The sequence below is a fragment of the Mobula birostris genome, chromosome 14, assembly GCF_030028105.1.
Source record: "Mobula birostris isolate sMobBir1 chromosome 14, sMobBir1.hap1, whole genome shotgun sequence".
NCBI lineage: Eukaryota > Metazoa > Chordata > Chondrichthyes > Myliobatiformes > Myliobatidae > Mobula > Mobula birostris.
Window position 1 is genome coordinate 29,061,891 of NC_092383.1, and position 13,660 is coordinate 29,075,550.

Sequence of the window (13,660 nt, forward strand, 5' to 3'; positions counted from 1 at the left end):
ATGGAAAACAGAAAACCACCTGACATGCATCTCAGGGAAAAAAAGATCTATGTGTCCGACTAATAAAAGTGACAGCTTCAGAGCAGAATGACAATCAAACCTCAGTCGCTGAAGAGACAAGGCCACACTGTGTGGAATTCTAGGTACAAGGGGAGTTCCACCACGGGACTATAGTTCATTCAAGGTATCAGCCTTCTGAGACAATAATTTAATGTTATTGTGCTCAATTAACGCACAGGTTAGTGTGCTGCCTTTGGTGAACTACTGACAGTTGTGTAGGTTGTCTGCAAAATTTCATTTCCACTAATGTTTAACGATGACAAGGAAGAATAGGTGGACAGTGCTAAAGAAAAATACTGAAGTTGTTGGCGAAGAGATATCTTTTACATTTTGAGTATACACAACAGAGCAGCTTGGCTGTAATCTGCTGAACAGGCAGTTAATGATCTATTATGAGAGCAACGGACCTTAAAGCAACAACAATAAATAAAGCCACTTTCAACATGAACCTTTGCATTGAGTTTTACCTCCACTGAAAACAAAACCATGATTAAATATTTAAAATAGTCTGTGGTTATTTAAAATGTGGCAAAGGAACAGGAGAAAGTCATTCACCATCTCAAGCCTGCTCTACCATTCAATAGGGTCACGGCTAACCTCCAGCCTTGATTCTGCAACCAAAACCAAAAAAAAAAATCACCAATCACAGTGTGAACTTTTCAACTGATTCTCAGGTGTTCAACCTGACCTGACCAGACCAGACCAGGGCACAACTAGCTTGGAGCATTTACTGGTGGAGGGATGTTATTCAGAACACAATTAAACAGGCTAATGTGCATGAGAAGTTTCAACTTTGGGAAGTTAAGGTGGAACACCAACCTTGGGCATGATTAATGCTACAATTCTGTTATCAGACTCTTGAATGGACCTTTTAAGCTAAAAAAAAAATGAGCTCATGATCTTCCTTTCTACCCCGTCAGCCTTTGCACTTTACTTGTTACCTGCACTGCATTTTCTCTGTAACTTTAATACTTGTTCAGTGTTCTGTTTTCTTATTTACTTCCTCAAAAAAGTAATGCTTGGAATGATCATTCCAGATTACACATGAACAAAAGTTTTTCAATATATCTCAGTGGACGTGAAACTAATAAACTAATTCTAATTCCTCAATCCTAAAACCTTCAGATCTTGTATGATCTACTGTCTGATAAAGATGAAATCTTGATCTCATTACCTACCTTTTTGTGGCCCTTATATTTTATTTACCCACCTGCACTGCACTTTCCCTGTCACTTTAACACTATATTCTGTATTCTATTATTACTTTTCCTTTTGTACTACCCTGACATCTTTAATGTTTTGAAATTATCTCTGTGGATGGCATGCAAACCAAAGTTTATAACTGTATCTCATTACAGATGTCAATAATAAACCGATTTCAATTCCTCAGTCTTACAATCATGAGAGCTCAGCTTGGCTCTCTTTAATCTCCTTCATTCCAGATTTTAATCAATCTTTGGATTTTCCTCCTAAAATTTCTCTGTCTTTCTCCCATCCTTAAAATCAACTTCCTTCACCAATCTTGCGATCATTTTCCCTAATATCTTATGTAGTTTGGAGTCAACTTTGCACACTAAGTGATATCCGGCTACGTTATGAATGCAATAAAAAGGCAAGTTATTGCTGTTACACTTGGTGTGCCATTGTGATTTATTTCTCACTGGGGTAGATGATGTCATGCTCCCTGGAGTTAAGCATTCAGCCTCTTTCTTCTCCTGAAGTTTTATGGTGGTTGGCAAACAGGTTTAAGGTGCATTACCTCGGAGTTATATATGGTGATGTATACATACTTTAATAATAAAATTTCCCTTGTACTTTGTACCATCACCTTCTGGACTGGAGTGTGGGTCAGGATATCTAAATCCTATATATTTATATTTGTATCAAATTCTATTAAAAAAAAGACTTGCATTCTTAAGGAACTGCACTATATGCTTAAAGCAAAAAACCTGTGATCCTTTCTGTAAAATATTGCTAATGTTAAATTGTATTTTATTCTGTAATAACTTTAAAATCAACCATCTCCTCTCTTGATTATATCTTGAATACCTCATCTGCTTTCTCTGTTCTTTATCTCACACAGTGAGTTGTAATTTGGCTTAGTTGAGGTATGTATCACCTGGAAGGTCCAGATAAAGTGGATATGGAGAGGATGCTTCCTACAGTAGTGGAATCTAGGTCCAGAGAGCATAGCCTCAGAATAGAAGGACATCCCTTTAGGACCCAGATGGGAAGAAATTTCTTTAGCCCAAGGGTGGTAAATCTATGGAATTCATTGTCACAGATGGCTGTGGAGGCCAAGTCATTGGGCATATTTAAAGCAGAGCTTGATAAGTTCCTGATTAATGAGGGTGTCAAAGGTCACAGGGGAGAAGGCAAGAGAAATGGAGTTGAGCGGAATAATAAATCAGCCAACATGGAATGGCGGAGCAGACTCAATGGGCCGAATAGCCTAATTTTGTTCCGATGTCTTATGGTCTTACAAGTGGTGTAATCTCACAGTGGATAACTGGTGCCCATAACTCAACAGTAGGATGTCACACTTTGATGTTGCACTGATTGAGAAGGGACGTTCCTACATCTAAAGTCTCCGGTAAACTGGCACAAGCTTGAGAGTTTAAAAATCAAAAATTTTTTTACAGTCCTTAAATATAGCCAACTAATACAGCAAGATTGTTAAAACAAATAGTTGTTTTGTTTGAATAAAACTGTCATCTCCTGAGAGCTGATTTTAGAATTGCATTACTGGTTCCTAGCAAGTTACAGGCGCAAGTCTGAGACACAGGAGATTCTGCAGGTGCTGGAATATACACAGAAAGGTTTATTACCAGTCCTGATGAAGTGTATCAGCTGGAAGAGTCAACTGTTTATTTCCCTCCATAGATGTTCCCAGCCCTGCTGAGTTCCTCCAGCAGTCTGTGTGTTATGTGCATAAATCTGTCACTTAACAGTTCATGATCATTAACCAGGGTGTCTAGAATGACTTCCCATTTGAATGAAGTTGCAAAAACAGTCTCTAACATAGACTAGAAAGCTTCAAAGCATGTAATAAATTAACATCTGTTTATAGATTGCTAAAATCAAAATCTATTGGGACTGGAGGACCTGACTTATAAAGAAAGATTGAAAGGAGGGACCCTGCCACAATTTCTCAATTAACACACATAAAAGTTGCTGGTGAACACAGCAGGCCAGGCAGCATCTCTAGGAAGAGGTACAGTCCACATTTCGGGCCGAAGGGTCAGGGCAAAGGGTCTCGGCCCGAAACGTGGACTGTACCTCTTCCTAGAGATGCTGCCTGGCCTGCTGCATTCACCAGCAACTTTTATGTGTGTTGCCTGAATTTCCAGCATCTGCAGATTTCCTCGTGTTTACAATTTCTCAATTGTTCAGGTGCTGAGGAAATATACAGTCATAGAGTCATAGAAAAGTACAGCAGAGAATTAGGGCCTCTGGCCCAACTAGTCTGTGCCGAACCAGTTAAACTGCATATTCCCATCAACCTGCACAGGAACCATAGTTCTCCATACCCCTACCATCCATGTATCTATCCAAACTTCTCTTAAACGTTGAAGTCCAGCTCGCATGCACCACTTGAGCTGACAGCTCATTCCACACTCTCACAACCCTCTGAGTGAAGGAATTGCCCGTCATGTTCCCCCTAAACTTTTCACCTTTCATCCTTAATGCATAACTTCTGATTGTAGTCCCACCCAACTTCAGTGGAAAAAGACTGTTTGCTTGTGTTGTGTTCCAGGTGTTGATCCATGCCTGGAGCTCATCTGCCTTTCCTATGATACTCCTTGCATTGAAATATACACTGCTCAGGACGTTAGTCGCACCATGCTCTACCTTGTGGTTCCTAACGTTGTCTGGGGTCTTAACAACATCTGTCTCCACAACCTCTCCGCTAACTGTTCTGGCACTCTGAAGCGTGTTCACAGTTGCATTGTTGGGAAAATGGAGCCAAAAGCACAATACAGGTTCCCACAGCAGTAATGTTATTAAGGACAGTTGACTTGATGGTATATTATGACAGTAAATGATTCAGGTCTGGGACTCTTTCTCAGAACTTGGAAAAAGAAAGAGCTGATAAGTAAAAGTTGAAAAAGTTAAATAAAATAAATTCTTGCACCGTTCTCTTCAACCACTTTAGAAACTCTCATCATGTGAACGTCATGACTATTCAAGCTAACTAGGGTTTGACATGTTCATTGTAATTGAACATCTACAACAGTGAAAATGTACAACATCGAGTAGCAGAGGCAACCATGACACTTTGCAATCCAGGTTACTAGACTGCCAAAACAAGCTCTGGAAAACTATCCAGCCCTAATTTTGTGAAAATATTGCCTAGCAACTTGCTAAGCATGTGGAATTGTGCTTGGTGATGGAGGATATGCTACACAGTCCAGTACAAGGCATCAGGCAGAAATACCTCGACAGATGTAACATGCAAAGTATCACATGTTTGAATCTCAAGCATGACAGCACCAGCCCCATGGCAGGTCCTGATCCTACCATGTCGCAGGGCCTTGCAACATGCTAGGAGCTCGTAAAGCTGTCATTCCCAGTAGAGCAGGACACTTGCTACGAGAACATTTGTTCTGGAGTGGCAGAGGGGCAGGGTATGGGAACAAGCACCATAGTTAGATCTGGACACTCATGGCAAGACTAACTTGTTGTTTGATAAGATTATGGTTGACCTGATCTTGGCCTCAACATTTTCCTCCTGTTACAGAATACCATCAACTGCCCACAGACCATAAGTCTGAATATTGAAACAGACAGTAGGCAATGGTTCCGACTCTGCAATTCCCTGTGGCAGAGAATTCCAAAGGTACATGGCCATCAGAAAGAAGTTTTTCCTCACCTACAAATCAAATGATGAACCTCTTATTCAGAAACTTTGCTTCCTAGTTCTGCATTCCAACATAGCCTTTTAGAAGTTATCTGATAAGTCCTTCAGAGCTTTGTGTTTAAATAAAGTTGTTTCTCATTTTTCTAAACTCCCTTGGTTATGGTTTCAACCCATTCATCTGTTTCCCATAGGACTGCATAGGGCCATGCCAATTGATTCCTAGTCTACAGAGCTTAGAACTTAGCATTTACACATATCCAAACTGTTGGCGTTAATATTACAACTCCTACTGCCCTACAATACTTTGACTGTAATATTCCTAAATTCAAAAGTCAGGCTCACCTCAGACCACTGCTTAAGACTCTCACCTCTGAATCCGAAGCCTGTGGACTCCAGATACACACTAGGAATTTGAGCACAGAACCCAAGATGATACTCTGTGGAGGGAGTTAAACTGAGGGTATCTTAGCAATATTAAACTTTCAAAAGCCATATAGATAAGTGCATGCAACAGGAATTCTGCAGATGCTGGAAATTCAAGCAACACACATCAAAGTTGCTGGTGAACGCAGCAGGCCAAGCAGCATCTCTATGAAGAGGTACAGCCGACGTTTCAGGCCCAAGGGTCTCGGCCTGAAACGTCAACTGTACCTCTTCCTAGAGATGCTGCCTGGCCTGCTGCGTTCACCAGCAACTTTGATGTGTGTTGCTTAGATAAGTGCATGGATAGGAGAGGCTCAGATGGCTATGGGCCAAATGTGGGCAGCTGGGACTAACTCACTGGGCAACACTCTCATCTTTGACGAGCTGGGCTAAAGAACCTGCTTCAATGCTGTATGACCGTTTCTCTGGTGATCAGCTGCATCAACATTTCAAAACAACCAGAGTTCTCACAGTCTCTTTGCCAAAACTTATTCTTCACCAAAAATATATGTTTAAAAAAAGCTGGTATTATCACATCATTGCTTACACATTGGCTCTTATCCAATGCGTTATCATCCCTTCACGATCAGATCACTGCAAAAATACTCATTGTTGAAAAATCTGATAATAAAGGCCAAATGTGGGCACAATTTGGGTCAACAAGTTGTTGGGTTTACAGCAAGTATCACATGTAGGTAAATTTGACCCTAGGATGATGAAATATGCAACTGTTCTCTTGTGTACCATTGGGAGGTTAATTGGTCAAATGGGTGTAAGTGGGTTGCACGGGCTCGTTGGGCATGAAAGGGCTGTTACCATGCTGTATCTCTAAATAAAAAAAATGTCCTGCTACCGTGCTGCAAAAAAAAAGCTGTTCTTTACAAAGTCACTGAAGATTATGTACTTCACCATCCCTAAGGAGGTGGCATCTATTAGTCCTAAGATATATTCCTCTAGCAGAGTGAGGCAAGAGGACCTAGGGGAAGGTTGCATGCCTCCTGCAGCCCACCTTATTTCAGTGAGGTTCAGAAACTCCAGCTCCCCCTAACAAGGCGGATTTGTATTCCCTTTGCCTGTAACATCCCTTGAAACTACAGAGGCATGCGTGTTCCAGGGGCTTCAAGCAATAACTGGATGCCTGTGGCCAGAATCCAGTTGCATTTTGAAGAATTGATCACAAAAATACCAGAAGGATATCCAAGCTGCCTTTGAGGGCTAGCAGGGTCAGCAACCAAAGTTGGGAAATGACCTTCTCTCAATGGATTTATGAGCACCTCGCACTAGTTCCATCAATAAATCCATTGGCAAATCCAGAACTTAAGATCTGGATTGTGTGCCCTCATCCAAGGTCCTTATTGTTCATCATTGGCAAGTCCTGAGTCGATACTGAAGGTTGAAGCCTGAAGGTCAACCAGAAGTCCAAACTGAAGCCCTGAGGTCAATTGGGAATCCAGACCAAAAGTCAAGGCCCAATGGCTGGAACAGCAAGGCTGCGAATCTCTGCAAGTTCTTGGTGGGGAGGGGAGAATATTCAAAAGTGCAATATCTGCAAATCCACGTGCCTGCTGGAGGATGAAAAACAGCTTGATTTGCCATGTAACTTTGTCACTTGGCATGTTCGGTTGTGTTGTGTTGTGTGTTGTTCTGCTGAGCATGATGAGCGTGCTGTGTTGGCACTGTAACGTGTGGCAACACTGACAGGCTGCCCCCCAGCATACCCTTAGGTGTGTTGGTTGTTAGCACAAACGACGTTTTTCACTGCATGTACATGTGATAAATAAATCTGAATCCAAATCTGACAATCAACCCTTGTGCCTTCAAGGAAAATTATTACGATAATTCCCAGGAGTTCTCAATAATTCCTTTTTGTAAGCATTTCATTCAAAATCCATCTGAAACCCAGGATTATAAAGAGGAGAGGAAGCCTTATGAATTATCTCTATAAATAAAGGATACATAAATATGTACATTATTTAACAGAGATCATTGTGTATTGGAGACAAAGAGATTTACAGCAGGAAGATACTGCACTCAGCCTGAAGGCAGTGTTCTAATCTTCCTTTTGTTCTGTTTGCTACCATTATTGAACAGAGCTCTGAACTTCTTGTGAAATGCAAACTAGTGAAAAGAAAAATACGACCTACCATAAAGGCTATTAAACTTCTCTGAGCAGATTCCCACTCAAAACAGCTCTGAACATAACAGACTGTGCTCCATAAGGTCCTGGTGATATTCCGGACTCGTCTAAGATTCCTGGTTAATACCTGCAAACATCAAGCAAAAACAATTGTCACGCTGCTGAATTGTACAATAGATCTTGTACTGTCTAACAGCAGCATCTTGCTTCTCAAGCAACAGTGACTCAATATGAAGAATAGGCAGGAACATAGTTTGGGGCTTTCCACACACCCATAATTCAAACTCTCTTTCAGACAGTGGATGAAATGTTAAACTGAAACTTCTCTCATCCCTTTGAAGGAGCAGGGGAGAATCCCTCTATGTTTATCCCATGATCAATTAATTAATCAGATTATCAAGTCATTATCACACTGCTCGTGGGAACTTGCTGCATACAGTACAACTGGTTGCATTTGTCCAATAAATATTCCATGAGCTATGATGGAATTCACTGGAGCATCAGAAGAGGAATGATATAAATGCATGAGAATGAAACAAATTTTGCCTCATTTCTCCACACAACTTTAACAATGAATCCCATGATCTGAGTGGCCATCAGGTGTGAATGCAAGCAGTGAAAATGTCCCCTGCAATTGGATACCTTAAAGTTTTTAACCTTTCCTCATTAATCTTTCCTTCTCCATGTTTCACACTTCTTGTTCTGGAAGGGAAGGAAGAATTTGATTCCAAATACCCAACTCAAGCTCAGACCGAAGCCAGCGATGGTCAGTAGTGAAGATTTAAAGCAAAGTTTTATGTCAGAATTACAAAAATAAACTCCCTTTATCTCTTACCATAAAGATCAAACTCATTGACAAGGAGGCTTTCCTTAGCATTTCCAGGCATTGGCAAGGAGGTTCTCCTTGGCACTTCTAGGCAATAGCAAGGAGGCTCTCATTGGCAATTCTTGACATTAACAAGGTGGCTTTCCTTGGCTCTCTTTGGCATTGGCAAGGAGGCTTTCCTTGGCAATCCTTGGCATTGGAAAGGAGGTTCTCCTTGGTAATTGTTAGCATTGACAAGGAGGTTCTCCTTGGCATTAAAAAGGAGGCTCTCTGTGGCAATCCCTGGCATTAGCAAGGTGGCTTTTTGTGGCTCTTCTTGGCATTGGCAAGGAAACTCGTTGGGATTTGGAATCAAACAATTATGACACTTTTGCTTTATGTTGCAGAACCAAGAGTAAGTGATACACTTTAGGAAAGATGTCAAGGCCTTATTAAGAGAAACAGAAATTAAATAGAATGGTTCAAAATAGAAAATGCTGGGAGCAGAGTACTGTAATTAATAGTTTCTTTCATCATTTTGAATGTTTCCGTACATTAGACATATATGCACGAAGCAGTTTTGACAATTGACAAAGCTTGCACTAGCTGAAAAACTGCTAGGTTACTTTTAGGGTCAGAGTTGTTTCAGTACATAATTTGGGACCTCGCCACTACAGTTCAGGATTTTTCAGATCAGCAAAATAGGGCCTTCCCAACTCAACCATAGGAGTTCAGTGGCACTTGCCAGCAAGATTTTGGATGATTTTGAATCGGGATGGCCTGCAGATAACGAACACAGAACTGAACTGAATATGCCTGGACTCTTTCTCGTTCAATTTGTGCTTTAGATTCTGTGCTTTTCGCTCATTTTTTTTTTTGCTGCCATTTGCCTGATCTGTTTCTTTTTTGCACTGGTTTGCATGTTCTTCTCTGAACGGGTTCCATGGTTTTTCTTTATTTGTGGGGAAAACGAATCCCAGGGTTGTATGCTGCATACATACACTGCTAATAAATGTACTTTGAATCTTGAATCTCTTGAAGAATTGGTCAAGAAAATATTTGATTTTAAGTTTAACTGGGCATGGAAAAGTGTTTTATGCAGTTGCACAGCACAGAAACCGATCCTCTGACCCACCAAGTACATGCCAACCTTTATGCCCATCCAGATTCTTGTCAAAGAACCTAGAGCAGGAGTTCCCAACCTTGTTTTATGCCAAGAATCCCTACCATTAACGAGGTAGACCTCAGGTCCATAGACCTCAGGTTAGGAACCCCTGGTCTAGAGTGATGAGTTACTGATCAATAACAAAGAAATCACCCGTTCAAGACAGAGATGAAGTGAAAGCTTTTCTGGCAGAGGGTTATGAGTCCATGGAATTCTCTTTTCCAAAGGATAATAGAAGCAGATTCCAAATGCTTTTTAAAACATTAGAATAAGGACGTGAATGATACTGAAAATAGAAAGGAAGAATACAGAGCTGACCTTACACTTAAATCTGCCATGGAGCAGAAGGCTCAAGTGACTGAGTGGTCAACTCTACTGGTATAATTTTAAATGGGGAACTAAAACAACTGGATATACTATTTTCAAAGATAATTCTTTACTTGTGGTAATATTACTTTATAGAGTACATGTGAATTATACGTACTGTTTTGTGCATCTTGGTCCAGGGGAATGTGGCTTCATTAGGGAGTATACATGTACGTGGTCGAATGGCAGTAAACGTGAACTTGAACATCACAGGCACAGCTCTGCGGGCACGGTTTTGTCAATACATACTGTGGGGTAAGGTAAAGGTGGGGACAGATCTTTCATTGTACTACACTGGGATACAATACCAGTGGACATAATTCTGTCATCGTATAACACTGGGGCAGAGTACTGGTGGGTACAGGTCTGACATTGTATAATACATCTACTTTACTGTTCAGGTTCAAGTTTAATTGTCATTCATCCACACTCACGTATGCAGCCAAGCAAAACAGCGTTTCTTTGGGGCCAGCGTGCAGAACACAGTATAGACAAACATATATAGTTACGATAGCACATAGAGACACAAAATAAGATTAGCACAAGTCCCTGAGTGGCATGGCCTTAAGACTGACAAAGACTGGTTGGTCCTGGCAAGCATTGATCTGTCACAGTACAACACAGTGAGACATTACAACCTGAGGAAAACAGGAGGTATATGCTCTCTGAGAGAAAGATGATAATAACTAGCCCTTTTTTAAAAAAAAATCCATTGCTTCCATGCGTCTTTCTTAAATGGTTTGAACAGTTGGTGATAAAGTTTGGTTCTAAAACTAATAATGCAAACTTTCAAAAAGGGGGCAAATTTCAGGAGTTTTGGCAGATCCTGTGTTATACACCCATTTTTCTCTTTCATTTTTTTATTGTTATGTAATATTTGCAGTTACAGGAGACAATTTGAAGCATTGAGCTTGATTCTGAGATCTTCTGTTTCCAAATGAGGTTTGATGAGGCCCAACTCAAGGCAACTTGCCAGCCATATCTACATCCTGTCCCACAGCATCACATCACAATTTTATTGGAAAAAAAAACCTGAAGGTCTTTGGGTGAAAAATGTAGACATACAGCATATTATAAGTTTACTTGAATAGATGTTCCAAAAAGATGACACAAGGTCAAAGGACTGAATGGTTTCCTTCTGTGCTATTTCATTGCATGGTACAAAGTAGAGTAAGAATGAGACCAGAGGGAAGAATTCTGGTCACACATTAAGAATGTCTTTGTACTTCTCTTCAAACAAACAAAAGTAAAATACAAAAGGTGAATATTTCTGCATCATCCCTGCAAATATCACTTGATCCATACTTTCTTCTTTTAGCATTAATGCTCAAGTATTATTTTTATTTTAGGGATACAGAACAGAATAGATCCTTCCAACCTGCAACAACCAGCAATCCTCAACAACCCCCAATTTAACTTTAGCCTAATCTCAGGACAATTTACAATGACAAATTACCATACTAATCTGTACATCTTTAGACTGTCGGAGGAAGCTTGAGCATTCAGAGAAAATCCACCCACAACGGGGGCAGATATGTACAAACTTTTACAGAGGATGTCAGATTTGAACTCAGAACTCAGATGCCCAGAGCTGTAATAGTGTTGCGCTAAGCACTATGCTACCCTGGTGCCCAAAAGGACCCTTGAAGCTATATAAATCTCTGAGCACATGGAGTTCAAGGGAATGAGTGCTAAGCTGCTGATATATAGATTATAGTTGTTAGTCTTAAAAAGCTGAAATACCTTTTTTGAAAATTTAGGGTTTTCTTCTAATTTCCTTGATTCCTTTGGTTTAAAAGTTCTGAGGCTTGCTTTAATCTGCGAAAATTTAAAAAAAACAAACATTGAAAATTTACTCATCATTTTGGGTTATTCACAAGGAAATAAAAATCAAGTAATACTGAGTTAAATTCTGTACACTGAACATAAGACACAGTTTGGTTCTTGAACGACTGGCAAAGCCGTAATCGCTAAACTTTAGCAACAGCAGAACCACTTGGATCACTTTGCACTAACATGGAAGTTTTTTGTTATAATTGTGTTCTTTCTTGTAAAAATTGTGCTTGATTTATTTTTGTGTGATTCGCTGAGTCTATAATGCTGCTGTGAGTAAGTTTCACAGTGTACTTGAGCATAGATGACAATAAACTCAACTTTGACTTTGAACTGTAGCTCAATAAAATTGAGAGAGTACAGAGGAGGTTTATTAAAATGTTGCCTGGGTTTCATCTCCCAAATTACAGAGAAAGTTTGAACAAGTTAGGTCTTTATTCTTTGGAGCGTAGAAGGTTGAGGGGGAGACTTGATAGAGGTGTTTAAAATTATGAGGGGAATTGATAGAGTTGACGTGGTTAGACTTTTTCCATTCAGAGTGGGGAAGATTCAAACAAGAGGACATGATTGAGAACTAGAGGGCAAAAGTTTAGGAGTAACATGAGAGGGAACTTCTTTACTCAGAGATTCGTTGCTGTGTGGAATGAGCTTCCAGCAGAAGTGGTTGAGGCAGGTTCTATGTTGTCGTTTAAAGTTAAATTCAATAGATATATGGTCAGGAAAGGAATGGAGGGTTATGGGCTGATTGCAGGTCGGTGGGACTAGGATAGGGTAAGAGTTCGGCACGGACTAGAGGGCCGAGATGGCCTTTTTCCGTGCTGTAATTGTTATATGGTTATATTGTCTAAATTTAGATTTGGAATACAGCACACAATTGGTGCACTGCATATCCAGCTCGCATACTTTGAACATAGATTTCCTCAAAAGGATGAACTAGGTAAATTAATTTCCTTTCCACCACCTGTGAACAGCTTTCATATTCAATATGGTTGACAGTCAAATCATCAAGTAGCTTGCATAAATGCAAGAACTCTTATAAACACCGACTTCAATAAAATGGATTGATGGTAAAAGCTTCAATATTTCACCTTTCACTTTAAGTTCCTTTAAATGGGAAACACGTTATCATACAACCATACAACTCCAGCCTGATAGACAAGACTCAACTGAGTCCCCAAATCACTCAATAGTAGTAGTGCAATCACTCGAGTCGAGTATGAAGTTCTCCTCAGCGGTTCTCTATTGGTGGGTACTTAGGGGGGCTATAGAGGCCCATCCAGGATCCACATATTCTGGTACAATGTGGGCAAGAGTAAGTGGTGGCTGTGATTAGTGGTTGGGTCCTTTGGCTGTTCAGTCTCTCATTTTGTAGCTGCTGCTTGTTGTTGGCGGCACAGCGGATGTCATTCTCATGTATCATTTCCTCCAGGTGCATCTATTGAGTGCTGTCTCCTCTCAGTTTTTGGATATAATGCTGAATTTCTTCAATCTGATTTTGATGTTATCTTTGAAGCGTTTCCTTTGCCTACCAGGGGCTCGCTGACCTTCCTTCAACTGGGAGTAAAAGATCTATTTGGGGAGATGCAAGTTAGGCATCTTAAATTCAATAAATAATGAATCAGTGAGAAATCAGAGTCTCTAATCTGTACCTCACACACTTTCTCACCAAGAAATCAATTGTCTTGCCAAAATAATGAATTGTAGAATGGGCTCCATTTAGCTGATCAGTCTCAGTATTCAAGCATGTCTCTCTCTTGTCCCCCACCCTGTATGAGTTAATTTGCAGAACAATGCCCACAGAAGTTTAAAGAATCTGCTTTATAAAGATTTAGTTCCTTGTGCAAAAAAAACCCCATAAATCAGCCGAGAACAGCTGTGGAAGCACTTGGCAACTAAAGCACTGACCTTTGGATATACTCTTCCGACATGTGGAATGCTTTCCAATTTATGGCACTGTTACATTGAACTGAAGGTTCTTCTCACATGCAGTAAGTTTCCTGTCCCAGCAGG

General features: G+C 40.3%; 1 protein-coding gene across 14 annotated transcripts in view; it reads right to left on the reverse strand.

Annotated features, from left to right (window-relative positions):
* LOC140209797 (multiple C2 and transmembrane domain-containing protein 2-like) overlaps positions 1-13,660 on the reverse strand; it is a 485,848-nt gene that overhangs the window by 155,256 nt on the left and 316,932 nt on the right. For all 14 annotated transcript variants that reach the window (XR_011889071.1, XM_072278281.1, XM_072278276.1 and 11 more), the window contains 2 exons: positions 11,561-11,635; positions 7,489-7,608 (listed from right to left, as the gene is read on the reverse strand). Coding sequence is in view for 13 of the 14 variants with exons in the window: in XM_072278281.1 (XP_072134382.1) it covers positions 7,489-7,608; positions 11,561-11,635 (195 nt within the window). In the remaining variant the exon portion in view is untranslated. The remainder of the gene's footprint in view (positions 1-7,488; positions 7,609-11,560; positions 11,636-13,660) is intronic.